General features: G+C 35.9%; 7 protein-coding genes across 7 annotated transcripts; 3 read left to right on the top strand and 4 right to left on the bottom strand.

Moving 5' to 3' along the window:
- Window positions 1-75: 75 nt before the first annotated feature.
- Window positions 76-573, bottom strand: FDP41_007541 (uncharacterized protein; the record flags this gene model as incomplete). The annotated part of the gene is made up of 1 exon (XM_044711298.1): window positions 76-573. The coding sequence occupies one exon, from the start codon at window positions 571-573 to the stop codon at window positions 76-78; it is 498 nt and encodes a 165-aa protein (XP_044569077.1).
- A 257-nt stretch (window positions 574-830) lies between these two features.
- On the bottom strand, window positions 831-2,974 carry FDP41_007542 (uncharacterized protein; the record flags this gene model as incomplete). The annotated part of the gene is made up of 2 exons (XM_044711299.1): window positions 831-2,325; window positions 2,637-2,974. The coding sequence occupies 2 exons, from the start codon at window positions 2,972-2,974 to the stop codon at window positions 831-833; spliced, it is 1,833 nt and encodes a 610-aa protein (XP_044569078.1).
- A 535-nt stretch (window positions 2,975-3,509) lies between these two features.
- FDP41_007543 (uncharacterized protein) lies at window positions 3,510-4,969 on the top strand (the record flags this gene model as incomplete). The annotated part of the gene is made up of 2 exons (XM_044711300.1): window positions 3,510-3,711; window positions 3,855-4,969. 2 exons carry the CDS (start codon window positions 3,510-3,512, stop codon window positions 4,967-4,969), a joined length of 1,317 nt encoding a protein of 438 aa, XP_044569079.1.
- A 180-nt stretch (window positions 4,970-5,149) lies between these two features.
- FDP41_007544 (uncharacterized protein) lies at window positions 5,150-6,112 on the bottom strand (the record flags this gene model as incomplete). The annotated part of the gene is made up of 1 exon (XM_044711301.1): window positions 5,150-6,112. One exon carries the CDS (start codon window positions 6,110-6,112, stop codon window positions 5,150-5,152), a length of 963 nt encoding a protein of 320 aa, XP_044569080.1.
- Window positions 6,113-6,198: 86 nt separating this feature from the next.
- Window positions 6,199-7,479, bottom strand: FDP41_007545 (uncharacterized protein; the record flags this gene model as incomplete). Its single annotated transcript, XM_044711302.1, has 1 exon — window positions 6,199-7,479. The coding sequence occupies one exon, from the start codon at window positions 7,477-7,479 to the stop codon at window positions 6,199-6,201; it is 1,281 nt and encodes a 426-aa protein (XP_044569081.1).
- A 527-nt stretch (window positions 7,480-8,006) lies between these two features.
- FDP41_007546 (uncharacterized protein) lies at window positions 8,007-10,784 on the top strand (the record flags this gene model as incomplete). The annotated part of the gene is made up of 2 exons (XM_044711303.1): window positions 8,007-9,135; window positions 9,232-10,784. The coding sequence occupies 2 exons, from the start codon at window positions 8,007-8,009 to the stop codon at window positions 10,782-10,784; spliced, it is 2,682 nt and encodes an 893-aa protein (XP_044569082.1).
- Window positions 10,785-11,051: 267 nt separating this feature from the next.
- FDP41_007547 (uncharacterized protein) lies at window positions 11,052-15,368 on the top strand (the record flags this gene model as incomplete). Its single annotated transcript, XM_044711304.1, has 1 exon — window positions 11,052-15,368. The coding sequence occupies one exon, from the start codon at window positions 11,052-11,054 to the stop codon at window positions 15,366-15,368; it is 4,317 nt and encodes a 1,438-aa protein (XP_044569083.1).
- Between the last annotated feature and the right edge of the window lie 68 nt (window positions 15,369-15,436).

Consider the following 15,436-nt stretch of genomic DNA (forward strand, 5'->3'; position numbering starts at 1 on the left):
TTTTAAACAAAAGTTGTTAAATGAATTTTAAATGAATATTTGACTGAATTTTTAAATGAATTTTTAAAACACTCTCTACAACCACTTCAACCAATTAATCAACTCTTGAAAACTCAATTGTCCATCTCGATCACTATCAATATATTTCACAGCCGATTCCACTTCCACCATTTGAGCACTATAATTATTATAGAGCTGTCTATAAAAGGGTGCAAATTCCTGAACACTCAACACTCGATTCTTACTCGTATCATAATTCTTAAATAAATTTGCACAATAGGTCAATCGATACAATCGTTCGGAATTTTCCGGATTTGTGGTCATGTCTTGATCTTGTGCAACAATGGTACACCAGTAATTGAAAAATTCATCAAAATTAATTTTCCCATCCGAATCCTTGTCCATGTACATTTGAATAGCTCCGAGATGATCATCAGTGAAATTAATATTTAAATCATTGACGAAAAGATTTTTGAGTTCTGACATGTTCATCGAGTTGGAGGAATCTCGATCGTACTTTTTGAAAAGAGAGTAGATGACTTGTTTGTTGGTGCAGTGAGTGAGACTGGCCATGATGATCTTGAGGATGATGAGAAAATAAAATTCGTGAAAATGTGAGAGCAGAATTTTTTTTGAAGGATGACAGGAGTAGGACATCAAAGGACAAGGTTTGATGATCTGTAAAAAAAGACAATTATTTAAGGTTGGAGCAACAATAAGGACTACGATCATAATCCAAACCTATTTCAACGCATGACAATTTAGTGTTTATATAAATAAATACAACTCGAAATTACGAAAATTTCCATCCTCTTTACAATTTACCATTTTCATCTTAATATACCTGGAGGAGCTATTGTTGCATTAGTTTGGTAATTCAATGTTGTTTGATTATAAATATTGTTGGTTGGAATGAATGGAGGAAATTGAGGAGTTAATGAATATTGAGGATATGGTGGGTATTGAGGAAGTAGAGGCTGCTGTAAAGGTGGAAGTAATGCAGGAATAGTTGTCATATTAATTGATGAAGTTTGATTTGGTGTTGGGGAAGATTGAGAAGGTTGGTTTGGCGTTGATTTTGGTTTTCTTCCTCTTTTCTTTGGCTGGTTAGGGTTATACATATCGAAAATTAAACTGGTATTGGATGTGTTTTGAGTAATATTTGGATATGATGAATTTTGACCTTGATTTGTGTTGGATGATTCAGGTGAGGGAAGTGAAAGAGGCTCATTCTGAAGTGTAATATTTCTAATAGGTTGACTCTTTGAAATGTTGGTTGTAGCAAGTGCTGTAGATGGTGTGTTAGAGATGTTTGAAAATGTGATTTTCTTTCTCTTGGACTTATCATTATTAACCAGTTGCAAGCCACCGAAAGGGTTGGTTCTCTTTTTGACGTTGTTGATAGAATTGTCAGGAAGTGCTAGAGTTGTAGTCAATTTCTTTTGTTTGTTAGCAATTTCATTATTAGTTATTTCAAGTTCAAGTTCTTGTAGAATATTCACTGATCTTTTTAGTCCAGGTCTGCTTGCAAATTTTAAATTTAAACGAGAATGAAATATTTCAGCTTGATTATTTTTCAAATCTAAATCTTGTATTCTTGATTTGAATGTAAGAGCCCAAATATTTGGAGCAAATAGTGCATTAGTGGACAAATCTCCAAACCAAGTTCTAACAAGATACCTCGACAACTTTTCACCTGCAACACTTCTCCATGTTGCTAAAAATTCCTCCTTTTTGATGTTGAACATTTGTTCAGTCATTATAGTTCGTGCAAGGTCTTTTAGTTCTGATTTAAAGGTCTTAAGAAGTTCTCTATTTCTTAGTGGATTGTTCGCAGGTAATTCTCTTCTTATCCATCTTGACACTGCTTGCAAGAGATGGAACTGACATCCAACAATTTCTACATCTGGGAAAATAATTCTAAGAGCTTTGTGCATAGCTTGCTCAAAATCACAAGCAACAAATAATTTTCGAAATTGCAATAATTCAGGTACAATTAAGTTTGCAATCACCATCCACAAATATGTATAGAATATTTCTGACTTAGCTTGTGCGAAAATAAATAAAACAGGAACAGCCGCATCCATTCCCTTTTTCCTTACATGAATAGTAATCATTTGCTCGCAACCTTTAGGACACACGTCAAAAGTTCCATCAACATAGATTTGATCTTCCTCAGTCACTTCTTTTAAGATATTAATTTGGTAATTGGATCCATAAATAAGAAGGAAATGTGGAAAACCTTGTACCCATCTTACAAATTGATCTTGAGATTTAGTACATGATAGATCTTGTCTGGTGTACAAATCTTGTAAACATTCAATCCTTTCAGTGTAGAATTTTTTTTCATTTCTTTAACATCCTCTTTGGTGATTATCAACCGGTGATCTCTTAGTTCTTCTTTTGATAACTTTTTGTTTAAATTTTCTGCAATTTGTTGACTAGATCTTATATTTGTGTTTGCTTTGATGTATTCAAATAATTCCTTTCTTCGTTCCTCCGAAATCTTTTAAGGTTGACATTTTTCAAAATGAGGTGGAGCATGATCACTGTGTGATGCAACGTGTATGCATGTATCAATATCAGGATAATATCTTATTCTCGCAGAACATTTTCTGGATTTATAAAGATTGCACTTATAGGTAATACAGTGAGCAAATGTTTTGTGCTTGCTGTAGAAATAATTATTAAATCTCAATTGCTGCTGATTCGTTGTTACTTTGTGAACATTTCCTCTCGGAATTATATATTCATTTTCTTTCAAATTGATAATTTTACCATCAATTTGTAAAAAATTATCTCCTACATTTGATGGCTTAGAAATAGAATTACACACATCAGTGAGCAAACCAAGCTTATCATCATCAATTTCATCTTCGGAGTTTGTATTATATACTTCTTCATCAAAAACAGGATCGATTTCGACCGTATCTTCGTATTCGATTGTTGTTGGGGTGATTGTATGGTGCAGCATGTTGCTTGTGAGTGGAATTTTTTTTTTGGGTGGACTTATTGTTGAAACTACCCTTCCTTTCTTTGATACTTTTTACAAAACCTAAAATAGATCATTTCATTTCAATGTGTTCGTTGAACGGTAGAAAGGTGGGGTGGAAATTTGACTCCCCTCTTATACCCTCTTTTCCTTATTTCCTCTCTTGGGCATTGATATTGTCTTCCTACTATCCATTCATTCAATGAGAACTGGTGTGACGTTTTCGTCGCCCTGATGTAATGATTCTTTTTGAATATTCTTACAAACAAAAAAATAAGAAAAGATTCTTCTTTTCCGTTTGATCGATCATCCTCTTATTTTCAAAACCTTTCCGACGTTGGTGAGATTTGTTGTTATTCCTCCTCGATTTGTATTACCAACCACTGCTATATTTCTGTATCATCATTCTAAAAAGGGCCTTGAAGAGTTGATCCTAACTATTTTCCGATCATCAAGAATATATTCCGTAATTCACGTGATTGTATTTCTTAATATTTACCTATCAAAAAAACTTCTCATGTCTGCCGAACCTCTCTTGAAATGCGATCACAGTGATGATCCTGATTTTCCAAAGAGTATTGAATTTCTTCAAACACCCTCTCCAACGAATCCTCATGCTAAAAATTTAATTGGAAAGGAAATCACGACGCATCAAAAATTCATCTTTTTCCAACAAGTGATTGATATTGTGAGATATGTATTATGTTGGACTCCTACGGGTATGTATTTAGTATTTGGGATATGGGGTTTTCAACTCAAAGTTTGTTAAATGGTCAATTATGGTCATTGAATTGATTCACGACGACGGAATTTGTCACCTTTATACGATTCGTTATGAAAATATGTGGTTGTTGAAAATCAGGATCTAACTCTGGAACAGCCTACGATGAGCAATTCGGTTCTGAAACAGAATTGAATACTTTCAAGAATTTACTTTTTGATCCAAAAATTAGTTTGTTGAAAGGAGTCAGAGAATACATAAAGGAACATCCTGAGAGTGTTCAATTGGATGAGAGTCTCAATGAAGATGAAAATTATGAACAAGAACTGTACGATAAGGCCAACGAAGATGTTTCCAAAAACTATGCACAAGTCAATATTCACACCAATTTGAAAGATGGCAAACATGCAAGTGACACTTTTTTACAAAATGTCAAGAAAAATATTTTCGGCCTCTCTGCGGAGGAGTATTTATTGTTGAGAAAATCGGTCTATTTGTGTAATACGGGAATTTATTTATTTATTAGAGGTTGGGATCCTCAATGTACGGCAGGAACTCCACAACGAGTGGCCAAACTTATTGTTGACAACTTGGTCTGGCGTTGGATTTACACTCCAGAACTCACCAAGTGGGATGACGTTGTGGAGAGTGCAAAATATGGCTCTCTCTACGATTATGGATTTGACCGTGAAGGAAATCCAATGCTTTATATGATTGTTGGAAGAGAGAACTTGAAACAAAAAATGGATGATCGAGCATTGATGCTTCGTTTTCGTCATTTGTGTCTCTGTTTTGAACACATGATAGATCGACTCTATGATGGTTCCTCTCAAAACTATCTTGGTAAGGACAGGGATGAACATGTCGGTCAAGCTCCATTCCAAATTACTTGGGTCGTTGACATTAAGGATAGTAGTATCAATATTGATTTGGTGAAACGAATCAAGTTCATTTTCGATTTACTTGGTTTCTATTATCCTGAACGATCTGAGCTTGTTTTTGTTATGAACGTTCCATGGTACGGAAAGATGTTGTGGGCAGTGATTTCTCAATTTTTAACACAAAGACAACGTGATCAATATCAATTCTTGTCAGATCCTTACATTACCAGACTTTGTCAATCCATTGAACCCAAATTTATTAGCTCTGACTTGAATATTTCAGGAATTGGTGCTGACACTGAATCAACCTTTAAATTTAACATTCGTAATAGAATGAAGAAGTACCGCGAAGAGCGTGTGGTGAAGTGGATTTGAACAATTTCGATGTAAATATTTTTGGTGAAAGAGAATATTCGAGAGAAATACAAATCTTTTTGATTGACATGTTTAACAAATGAAACAAATGAGTTACATAAATACTGAATTAAAGGAAACATTTGTTCTCCTTCGTGGCGAAGTCGGCGGTGATGATGATGACGTTGATGAATTTCGATCCTATCGTGCTTTCATCGATCGGCTTGTTGTTGCACTTTTTTCTACATAATGACCTTTAGAAGAGATCGAAAATAAGGGTTTTGAAAAAAATTTGATGGAAGATCTAGAACCTGACAAGATCATGATTGAACTTGGAGAAGCCACGTGGAGTGACGAGTTGCTGACTGTTGGCTCGCATTTTGAATTGTCGAAATAATCTGTAAATTCTCGTAAATCGTCATGAATACTTTTCCCAACATTATTTTTCGAATGAACGTCCACTCGTGAGTCGTCGATGAGCTTGGAAATAATTTTCCTTAAATTTCGTTTTTTGTGTTTGTGTGAAATTTCCAAAAATGTTTTTTTTCGTTTAGTCGTCTGTTGTTTCAGTGGTTGGATATTTAAAAAATCTCCGTCAAGCTGTTGTTGTGAATGTTGTTTTCGTTGTTGTTGAGAAGAAGAATCCAAAATATTAGCATTCAGTTTGGCAGCATTTTTCAAATTTTGATGAACTTCAATCAATGATGAAACTGCAGAATGCAAAGGCGTCTCTCCTTTCTTATTCTTAATTTGGAAAAATAATAAAGTTGGATCTAGAATTAATGAATGATGATTGCTATCCTTACTGTGATTCCTCAAATGTTGTCGACGCTGTGACGACGAGTTCGATGAATTCACTACACACGTCAAATTCCCAATTTGTTCATCATTCATTGGAATGTGAAAATTCACTTCTCTAAAAATTTCAAAAATTTGTAAAAATGTTTCCACCACTTGTACATGTCCTGTTCGACACGCAATATGAAATGGAGTTTCTCCTTCAAAATCTTGAGAAAGCATCAACTCTTGAATTTCTGCATAGCTCACCATGAGTGTGAAAATTCGAATGAAACCGGAACAATCATAAAGTGCAGCTAAATGCAAACAATTTCGTTTGTTAACATCGGTTTGGAAGGAGAGATGAAGTTTTGAAAAATTGTTCATAGTTTCTGGAAGGGAGTTTGTGGTGGGAGATTCTTGTGGTGATTGCCTAGAGTGATTACTATTTTTGGAATGGTGATCTTTTTGGTTCACCATTCAATTTCTTTGGATATTAAATAGGAGAGAAAATACAATCGATTCCAACGTTTGGGGTTGTCTTGGTAATCTATCAATGAGTTCATCAACAAATTTTCAGAATTCTCATTTTCCAAATTTGGAGAGTTTTCTTGTAATGAACTTGTTCCGGAAGGAATCCATCGATTCAAAGTCGAAACGGGTGAAAATTGAACTGTATGAGACGACGATGCTCGTGTCCATTGTGCAACTTGTTCTTCTTTTTCATCTTTCGAATAACATTTGATGGCATAAAGCGTTGGAGAACATTTAAATTGATCCAATGTGTGAAAAATTGGATTTCGATGTGAATTTTGTTCCAAAATAAATTTCAATCCTTTTACATTGAAATTCTCAACTGAAATGTGAAGAAGCGATTGTGAATTTCCAGTTTTTTTCAAATTAATAAATTGAGGTTGATCATTGATGAGAGTTTGTAAAATTTCAAAATGCGAATTTTGCATGGCTAAATGTAAAGGAGTATTTCCAAACCTATCCTTCATGGAAATGATGTCAATTTCATCAAATACGCATTTTCGATGTAAGCTTAATAAAACTGTCACGGCTTCCAAAGCTCCTGACATGCAAGCGTAATGTAAAGGAGTGGACATGTTATGATCCAATACTGAAAACGCACTGGATCCTCCTTCTCCTACTCCATATCGAATTAAAAATGCAACCAAGTTGGGATAATTGTATTGACACGCCCGATGTAGCAGGGTGGGACCTCGCTTGTCACTTGTCAAATCTCTCATTTCTTGTAAATTGAAACACTGAACTCGTCCTATTTCTTCATCATCCAAAAACCTATAAGTTGTAAATAATTCATCTTGTTGAACATGAATACCATAAAACTTGGATATTTCTTGAATCACTGTCTTTTCCACATTTTTGTAATTGTTCACAAATTCCGAACGATGTGAAAGAATTTTTTGATGAATTTGTAATTCGTCAAGGTGGATTTGTTCCTGTTGAGAAACAAGTAAACCAATGTATTCACTAAAATTCAATAATGGATAATTGGTTGTGATTTCTCTTGTAGAATAGGTTGTGGAAGAATTGTCAAAAGTCAAAACATCTGTCACGACCTCACTGACATGATTCAACGACTCCGTTCGACTTTGAGACAACATTTGAAACCATCGAGCAAGAGAATCCTCTTCGGAAGAATGTTGCCTGTTGTTGTTGAATGAAATCTCCTTCTGAACCTCTTTGTTTTCACATAATGACGAATGAGGAGTGACGGAAATCATCATTAACGACAATTAAAATTGTAAGGTGCGAAATGTGTGTTGGAATTTGTTGTTGAATTTCGAAATGAGATTGGTGAAGAGCTTGTACAAGAAGAAGAAGAGGAGGTGTTATCTTTTTTTTGGAGAAATTTTTTCGTTGCATAGAAAGTTCGACTGACAGTTGGCATTTCTCATTCAATTTTAGTAAGCTCGTTGTAGATTTGGAAATATTCGATTGAACGTAAATGTTTTAAATAGGGAAGATATTGCGTTAACAAATGATTTCAGGAATCACCCTTCCTTTCTGGCCTTGCCAAGATGCAGAGCCGCCCATTGTGGTGGATCTTGGCTCTTCATGGGTTCGTGCTGGATATGCCGGTGATGATGCACCTCGAACAGTTTTTTCTAATCTTAGTACTCCAAATTTGGTCTTGGTTGGGATCACCTTCAGGTGCCTGTGAGAAGGCCTCACTGTTTAGGAATGATGAGAAAGAGGATCTTGATAGCACACTCACGGTTAGGTTGGGAATTTCATTACAAAATCAAGAAAAATGCCTTCTTCTCCCATTCAGAAACTGGGCAAAGTATGTTCATCCTCCTCATCATCGGCTCGTTCTTCGGAAGCACAAAATCAGGTAGTGATTGAGGAGGAGGACGAGAACCATCATGATCAAGAGGAAGAACGAAATGATAGACCATCACATCATGAACCTCATGAATATATTATTATTAGTTCTCAAACGGAAGAGTATGAAGAGGAAATAGAGGTCGTAGAACCGGAAGTGATGGTGATGGACAGTAGTCAATCATCGGAACAACATTGTCGTAATCTTCATGCTGTTTCTTCTCCAAATTCAACAATCCTCCCAATATCGGAAGAGAGTGATATGAATCCAAATAATTTCAATTTCGAAAACAACATGTACCATATCTTATATTTTTGTAATACACATCATTCAAAGAAAGTTGGATCTGCAACAGAGGATACAACAATTAATTCTCTTAATCCACCTTTTAAAAAACTAAATTTTAAGATTTTGTTGGATCATTGCATGATACGGAAAATGTACTGTTCCTCTTATGTCCTTATTGAAAATTCAAAAGGCGACATTTATGAATGTACACCAATGACAAATTCGGATATTGGAACTGAATTTTCACAAAAATTGAAAAAGATTACTTTTCCATTCTTACCAAGTGTAACATCTGAGGGAAGAGGAGTTTTGCGATATTACATCTCAGAGAATAATGAAATTTGGAGCTTCAATGGCTCCTCAAAATTCAACAAAGAACCCATCGAAAAGATGCCAAAAATTGAGCGAATTTTTGTAGGTTATGGACATTCAGCTTTATTATCAGAGAAAGGTATCTTTTTAAAATCAGCAAACTCACCACAATTTGCATTTTTTGACATTGGACTACTTGGAGAAAATGAATTGATTGAGGATATTCAATTTGGTCTTCAGCATTTTGTTATTTATAAATCAACTCTGGGAAATACGAATCGAGGAAAACTAGTTCTATGTGGAAACAATGAGTTAGGTCAACTTGGTATAGAGCCGCGATATATAAAGACAGACAAGCCAGTCGTCATCGATTGGAACAAGGGTAGAGTGAAAAAAATTGATTGTTTGAACTGTACTTGCGTTTTGACAGAGTCAGGAGAGTTGTTTGTAACAGGTAGGTTTTAATTGATAATTTTTTATTGGATATATTTTATGGTAATCCAATTTCGAATCTAATGGTTGACTCTGAACGATCAATCCAACCCTAAAGGTGAAAACGCTCACGGAGAACTTTCTGTTGGTGATACTATCAATCGTTTTGGATTTGTGAAAGCGAATACTCCTTCACCGCTCATTGATTTTACTTGTGGCAAACACATTATGGTTGCCTTGTCTACTTTACATGAGCTCTTTGTTTGTGGAGACAACAAATGGATGAAATTGAGCATTCATGGAACAGGATGCCCAGAGAAAATTACGGAATTTGTCAAGATCAATTTACCTCGAGGATTCATTATGAATAACATATCATGCAAAGATGATTGTATCATGTTGTACAGTTCATCTTATCACTATGAAAACAGTGTTTTACAGAAAAAGAAACCTATTTTACGCCAATTTCCACATGATCATGTAAGCTCATTGGGTTACTCTATTTTTTTACCTGCCCTCGAAAAAATTGCACCAAAACTGTTTCGCCTAATTTCAGGTTCTTCATTTGTATCCTTATCAAGCATGTCAGCCAATGAAAAGAGAGTTCTGGTACTTGTGATTCACTCAGTGCTTTATGATAGGCAAGATGATTTGTACTTTGTTGAGAGTATGAATGATCTTGTCACTGCATTGTATATTCTAAGTTTGATCCAGGACGAGTTACAAGATATAGTCTATTTTCTCATCTGTTCGATTCAAAAGAGAATTTCCGCTTGGAATATTTTGTCATTACTCGATTCAATATGTATATATTTGGAAAAGCTGAGACATTTCTTACAACTCCCTCAAGCAAGTAATTTTATTCAACAAAAATACCTCAAAGATTTACGAGAATATTGTCTTGATTGTATCAAGTGCAATGAAGACAATGAAAATTTTGATAAGACCAAGTTACAAAAGTATCTCCCCAATCTTTGGCAACGCAAGACAAAAAACAAAATTCATGTGATGCCACCAATCAAATGCATGTCCTTGAGGGATGCTCTAGTTTCACTATTTTATAATCCAATTCAAGCCGATGTTGAGGTCTTTTTGACACTTTCAAGAACACTCAAACTACACAAAACGGTCATGTTTTCAGGAATGACCAAATTGCAGAAAATACTTGAGAGTTCTGATCCCAGTATCATGGAGGCAAGTTGTACGGAGAGTGCCATGCCTAATTTGTTCTTTTTCTTAATCTTTGAACCTCTCAAGAAGAGTCTAGACTCTTCCAACACCGAAGAGAACGAATTTGGAATTTTGTGCGAAATAATTTTAAAATACTGTTATGGAATTTTTGAGAGACAGAACATTAAGGACCACATGGTTATTCCATTACTGTCCATGGTCAATTATTTAGGGATGGAATTATTGATTCGTGAGCTGTGCGACATTTTTGCATTGACCATGACTGTGGAGAATTTTCTCCAACGTGCTCTGTGGTTCACGAAAGAAATGCATGGTAGGAGTGGCGAGTCCAATACGGTTACCGCCACACAACTAGGGGAAGTAATCATTAATTTTGGATCCGAGCATGCAAAACAAATACTGAACGAATATCGAGAGGAAGATTGGGAAGAGGTGTCAGCAGTGTTATTGGTCAAAATGTTCAAACGTAGCAAAAAGTAAAGAGTCACATCTAAATTACTCACGAAATAACTCATCTTTGAGAGAGACGAGAAAGCGATTAAGGGTTTTAGAGAGATGAGAGGGAAAGTGAGCAAACTCCCGCCAAATTTAAAAAAAAATTAATGTTTGGTATTGATAACGGAAATTTGTACACCCTTCAACAGCGCTAGAGGTTTTGCACCATCATATTGTGGCTATTAATTTACTCTCTTCTATTTTGTCAAGAAATAATTCAGTTTGAGAGTTTCATTGTGTTCTTCCTAAAATATGATGAAACGGCCAGCAAGTGCAGGTCCAACGCGCAAACCACAAAAAACACCTTCCGATGATGATCCCTCAGTGAATGGCCTCTCCAATACAAACAACAACAATAGTTGTGGAAGCAGTAGTAGTGGCCCATTCATTCTTTGTACGACCAATAGTATCAAGCAACGAAAAGTACTCTCCTCGAATTTCGTTGATTTAACGAAGGAATTAGCGAGAGATGCTCCTTTATTTGAACAACAACAGCAAACCATACAAACAACAAACAAATCAGCTAGGACCAGCACCAACAACACAATCAACAGTGGCAGACCATCGTCTGCATCTAGCGCCACTAGGATCTACCGAAAATTATATACCAATACTCAATCTCATCACAAAGAATTCGACAAGGAAAAATCATTTCTTAGAATTTCTACATCGCCTTTACCTTTTTCTCGGCCAACAAGTGCATCGCCCACTATTCGACCAGCATCTGCTCTCAGTACACGATCCACTACTTCTTCAGTGGTATCAATTGCAAAGAACAGCAACACGAGCATTTCAGGAGTAAGCAAAACCTTTCGAGGGATTATTGAGCAAAATTATTTGGCCAAAAAGAAGGGTCGAGCACCTTTCAAAATTGAAAATATATTTAATGAAGACGAAGAGGATGAGGACGAAGATGAATCAGCCGTCTCTCACAATGCCCACCAAAAACAACAAACAACCACATCAAAGAGAGCAACTCGACCACGAAGTGCATCCTCCACAGGAACACAGTCTTCGAGTAGACCTTGGTCAGCCTCTTCTGTAACCTCTGCCCGAAGAGGTTCAAAGAAGAGTCGAACCACTTCAACAGAATATGTGCCGTCGTCGTTTCTGGAGAGTTATACTCCAACCAGCACTGCTACCCTAACAACACCTCCTACCTTATCTCATTATTCTCTTCCAACAAGCTCAAGTATTCAGAAACGAGTTGAAAAAACTCGTACCGATCAGAAACCCACACCAATTGCGTTGCAGCAACACCTTACAACACAAGGAACTCCAGCAGTCTCATCTCTTAAAAAGACAAATTCCAAGAACGATTTTTTCCTAACACGGACTGTCTCTTTCAAATCTTTGTGTGATAGGAGTTGTGACAGCGTATCAGATAGTGATACCGATAGCGAAGACACAGAGGACATTATCATTTCAGAAAATTCTAAAGAGAAATCGAAACCTCTCCTCGCAAGAACAACCTCAATCACAAGTACAAGCTCCTTACAAAAGTCCATTACTGACCCCTTCAAACAACCCTCATTGTCCAGAACTAACTCTTCCGCAAGTATAGTCTCGTCTTCCATGCAAAGATCGGACTCTAAAAAATCTCTAACTATCTCTGTAAATAATACACCTACCGCCGACAACAAGGACCAAGCTTCGAAGAGTAATAGCGTGGTCAAATCAATATCTCCACTGTCCAAAAACTCACCTAACATGTCTAGTTTTAAAAAGATTTTCTCGCCTAGAGGCTCAGAATTCAGTTTTGGTGATGAATCGGATTCGTTTATTGAGGAACTGAACGATGCTGCGGCTGTGTTGAAAACACACATTTTAGCTTTACCTAAAACAAAAAAGCAGAAGGCACTACAATCTCAGAAAAACACAAACCATGTGAGGTCTCCGCTAAAGCGCTCACCCACAGTTAAAAACGACTTTCTTTTATCGAGGAATAAGGTAGTAACGGATACCTTTGTTAAAGCTGTCGAAAAGCGAAATAAGCCATTCACTGATCTTATCAAAGATCCTACTTCTAAGGCAAGATCTGGTGTCGACAGTAGTTCCTATATTTGGAACATCGATACAGATTTGTGCGTACAAAATGCAAGTGAAATGGTACAACAAGTTTCATTTACACCCGTACAAGAAGAATCTACAAGTTTCAACAATGTTCAACATCATCATACAGAAAAAATTAATTTACAATTGCCATTTAATGATGAGGAATTAACCAAACTGAAAAAGTGCAATAATGTAGTTATTGATACACGTACGACCTATATAAGCGGCATTACTCATTCCATTAATTCTGTGCTTAATACTTGGAGTTCAAATATTGAGACCACCAAAGAAAAAGAAGAAGCTAAAATTGTGATCAATGACACCCAAGCCATTGAACATATTAAAACAATGAGAGAATCTATTGAGATGATGCGTTCTTCCCCTCCCTCTAAAAAAAAAGCCGCAAAGAATTCAAGTTTCGAACTTTCAAAGCAAATTCTTTCGAAAGATCCATCATTTTTTGGCTTTGAAGTTAGCGACCAGTTCATTTGTGATCTCAAACAAAAAGTAGAAATTGATGACGATGCAGATGACATTACAAATCTCATTAGAGACTACAAGGAAGATATTTCTAAATCTAAAAAAACAGTGGTTGTCAATGATTCAAGTGATTCTGAGAGTGAAAAACCAAAATTACCCGATATACCTCTTAATGTTGGAAAAGAAAAAAGAATGAAAGTGAATCAAAAGATTTTAAATGAAAGAATAGCAGATATCAAAAAATACGCTTGGAAATATGCTGAATTGGAGAAACGAGTAAAACAAATCAAAAAGGAAATGAAAGAACAAGAAAAAAAGTTGGAAATTGAGAACTTTGTTAAAAAGAATGCAGAAATGCCTCTCAAAACCATGAATGATATGCGAAACAATCGTGAAATAGTCATTCAACGACAAGCCTTTATTAGAGAACAAGCGGTCTTAAAATTCAACGAGCAAGAACGTCAACGCTGTGAAGAATTAGATCGTAAATTTGAAGAAAAGGAAAAGAGAAGACAAAATGCAACAAGTGAGAAAATGTCCAAAGTTTACAAACAAACGATGTGGAAATTACAAAAAACGTGGCTTCCCATTGTGAAAATTAGTTTATTTATTTCCGCAATTACTGAACCATTGTTAAGCGAAAGAGTGAAACGAAAGCGTGAAACTGATGAGAAGGTAGCTCTTTTCGTCATGAGAAAACGATTGTTACCTTACATTTTGAAGCGAAGAGACCAAAAGCAACAAGCGGCTCTGCAAGTCATTCGAAAGAATTGGCTTATTTATGTCATCAATTTTAGGGTTCGAAGAAAGAAGAAAGCGGTTGATGTAATTCAAAAATTCATAGAAGACATTAACAAAACCAATAGAATGGTTCGTGCTGTATCCAGGTTTATCAACGCTGTCAAGAAGATTCAAAGATTTGTCAAAAAATTCCTCTTTCGAAGGAGGTTACATCTCCACATGCTTAATCGACAATATAAGAGATTGGAAACGGAATTCACAAAGAATCAAGCAAAACAAGATATTGCTGAAGTGAAATTCAAAATTGTGGATGTTTTAAAGAAGGTAAAGGAAACTGCCTTCTTTGAAGAGCCCTCTACAGCCACCGAGTCTAGAGCGATTTATCGAAAACAACAACATGTCCCGCATGTTCCACAACCTGGGTCTGGATGGGAAGACGATACGAGTGGCATTCGCAGAACCAAGTTGGCAGTCTCTGAAGCGAAAAAGACGCTTCGTCATGTACAAAAGTTTGTTATAGATGAACTGAAAGAACAGATTGCTCAGACTCCACAATCAACCATGGATGGAAAAATGGTATCTCCAAGATCTTCGAAGAAAGGACCTAACATGTCACATGCTGAAACTATTTTAAAACAGAGCGAAAGATGGGTCAAAGGTCTTGATGATTTCCCTTACCTTATTCATATTATTGAGAACAACATGTTGAAAAATCAATTAATTTTAAAGTTGGGCCGAATGTTACGAATTACTCCAACAAAGAGATGTCACAAAACGTTAGATGCCATTCGCATGCGCATCATACGGGAAGATTTAACGCGGCGAATGCATCAAATTAGACTTGAAGAGCTCGATATTGAAAAACGTAAAGAACGAGCTGTGCAAGCTCTTAACTTCCAAAAGAAAATGATGACTCAACTACAAAAACAACGATCGTTTAGCAATCGAATTTCTCTTCCAGCTGGTGTTACAACATCAGAATTACTCGCAGAGCAACTTCAGAAACAGAACTCCATTCTTCAAGAAGAGGAAGAAATCGAAAAAGAGAGAATCGAGTTGAAGAAGAAAAAGACGATAGGTTATTTACCACAACATGCAATGGAAATTTTGGTGCGAAAGGGTCTTGAGGAAACATTAATGATGGAAAAACGAAGGCAACGAGCACCGAACTCTCCAAGAAATACTGTTATTGCTCACAACAACAAACAAACAAATACTTTGTCTGATAGTTTTGAAAGCAGAATGGATGATTTTGATGAATATGAAGAAATATTGGATGAGAATTTGAATTGAAACAATAATAATAAATATTTTGTAAATGATGACCAAGGTAAACAACTATTTGAATAGATATGGCTGTA

This window comes from Naegleria fowleri (assembly GCF_008403515.1).
Source record: "Naegleria fowleri strain ATCC 30894 chromosome Unknown tig3, whole genome shotgun sequence".
NCBI classification, from domain to species: Eukaryota; Heterolobosea; class Eutetramitea; order Acrasida; family Naegleriidae; genus Naegleria; species Naegleria fowleri.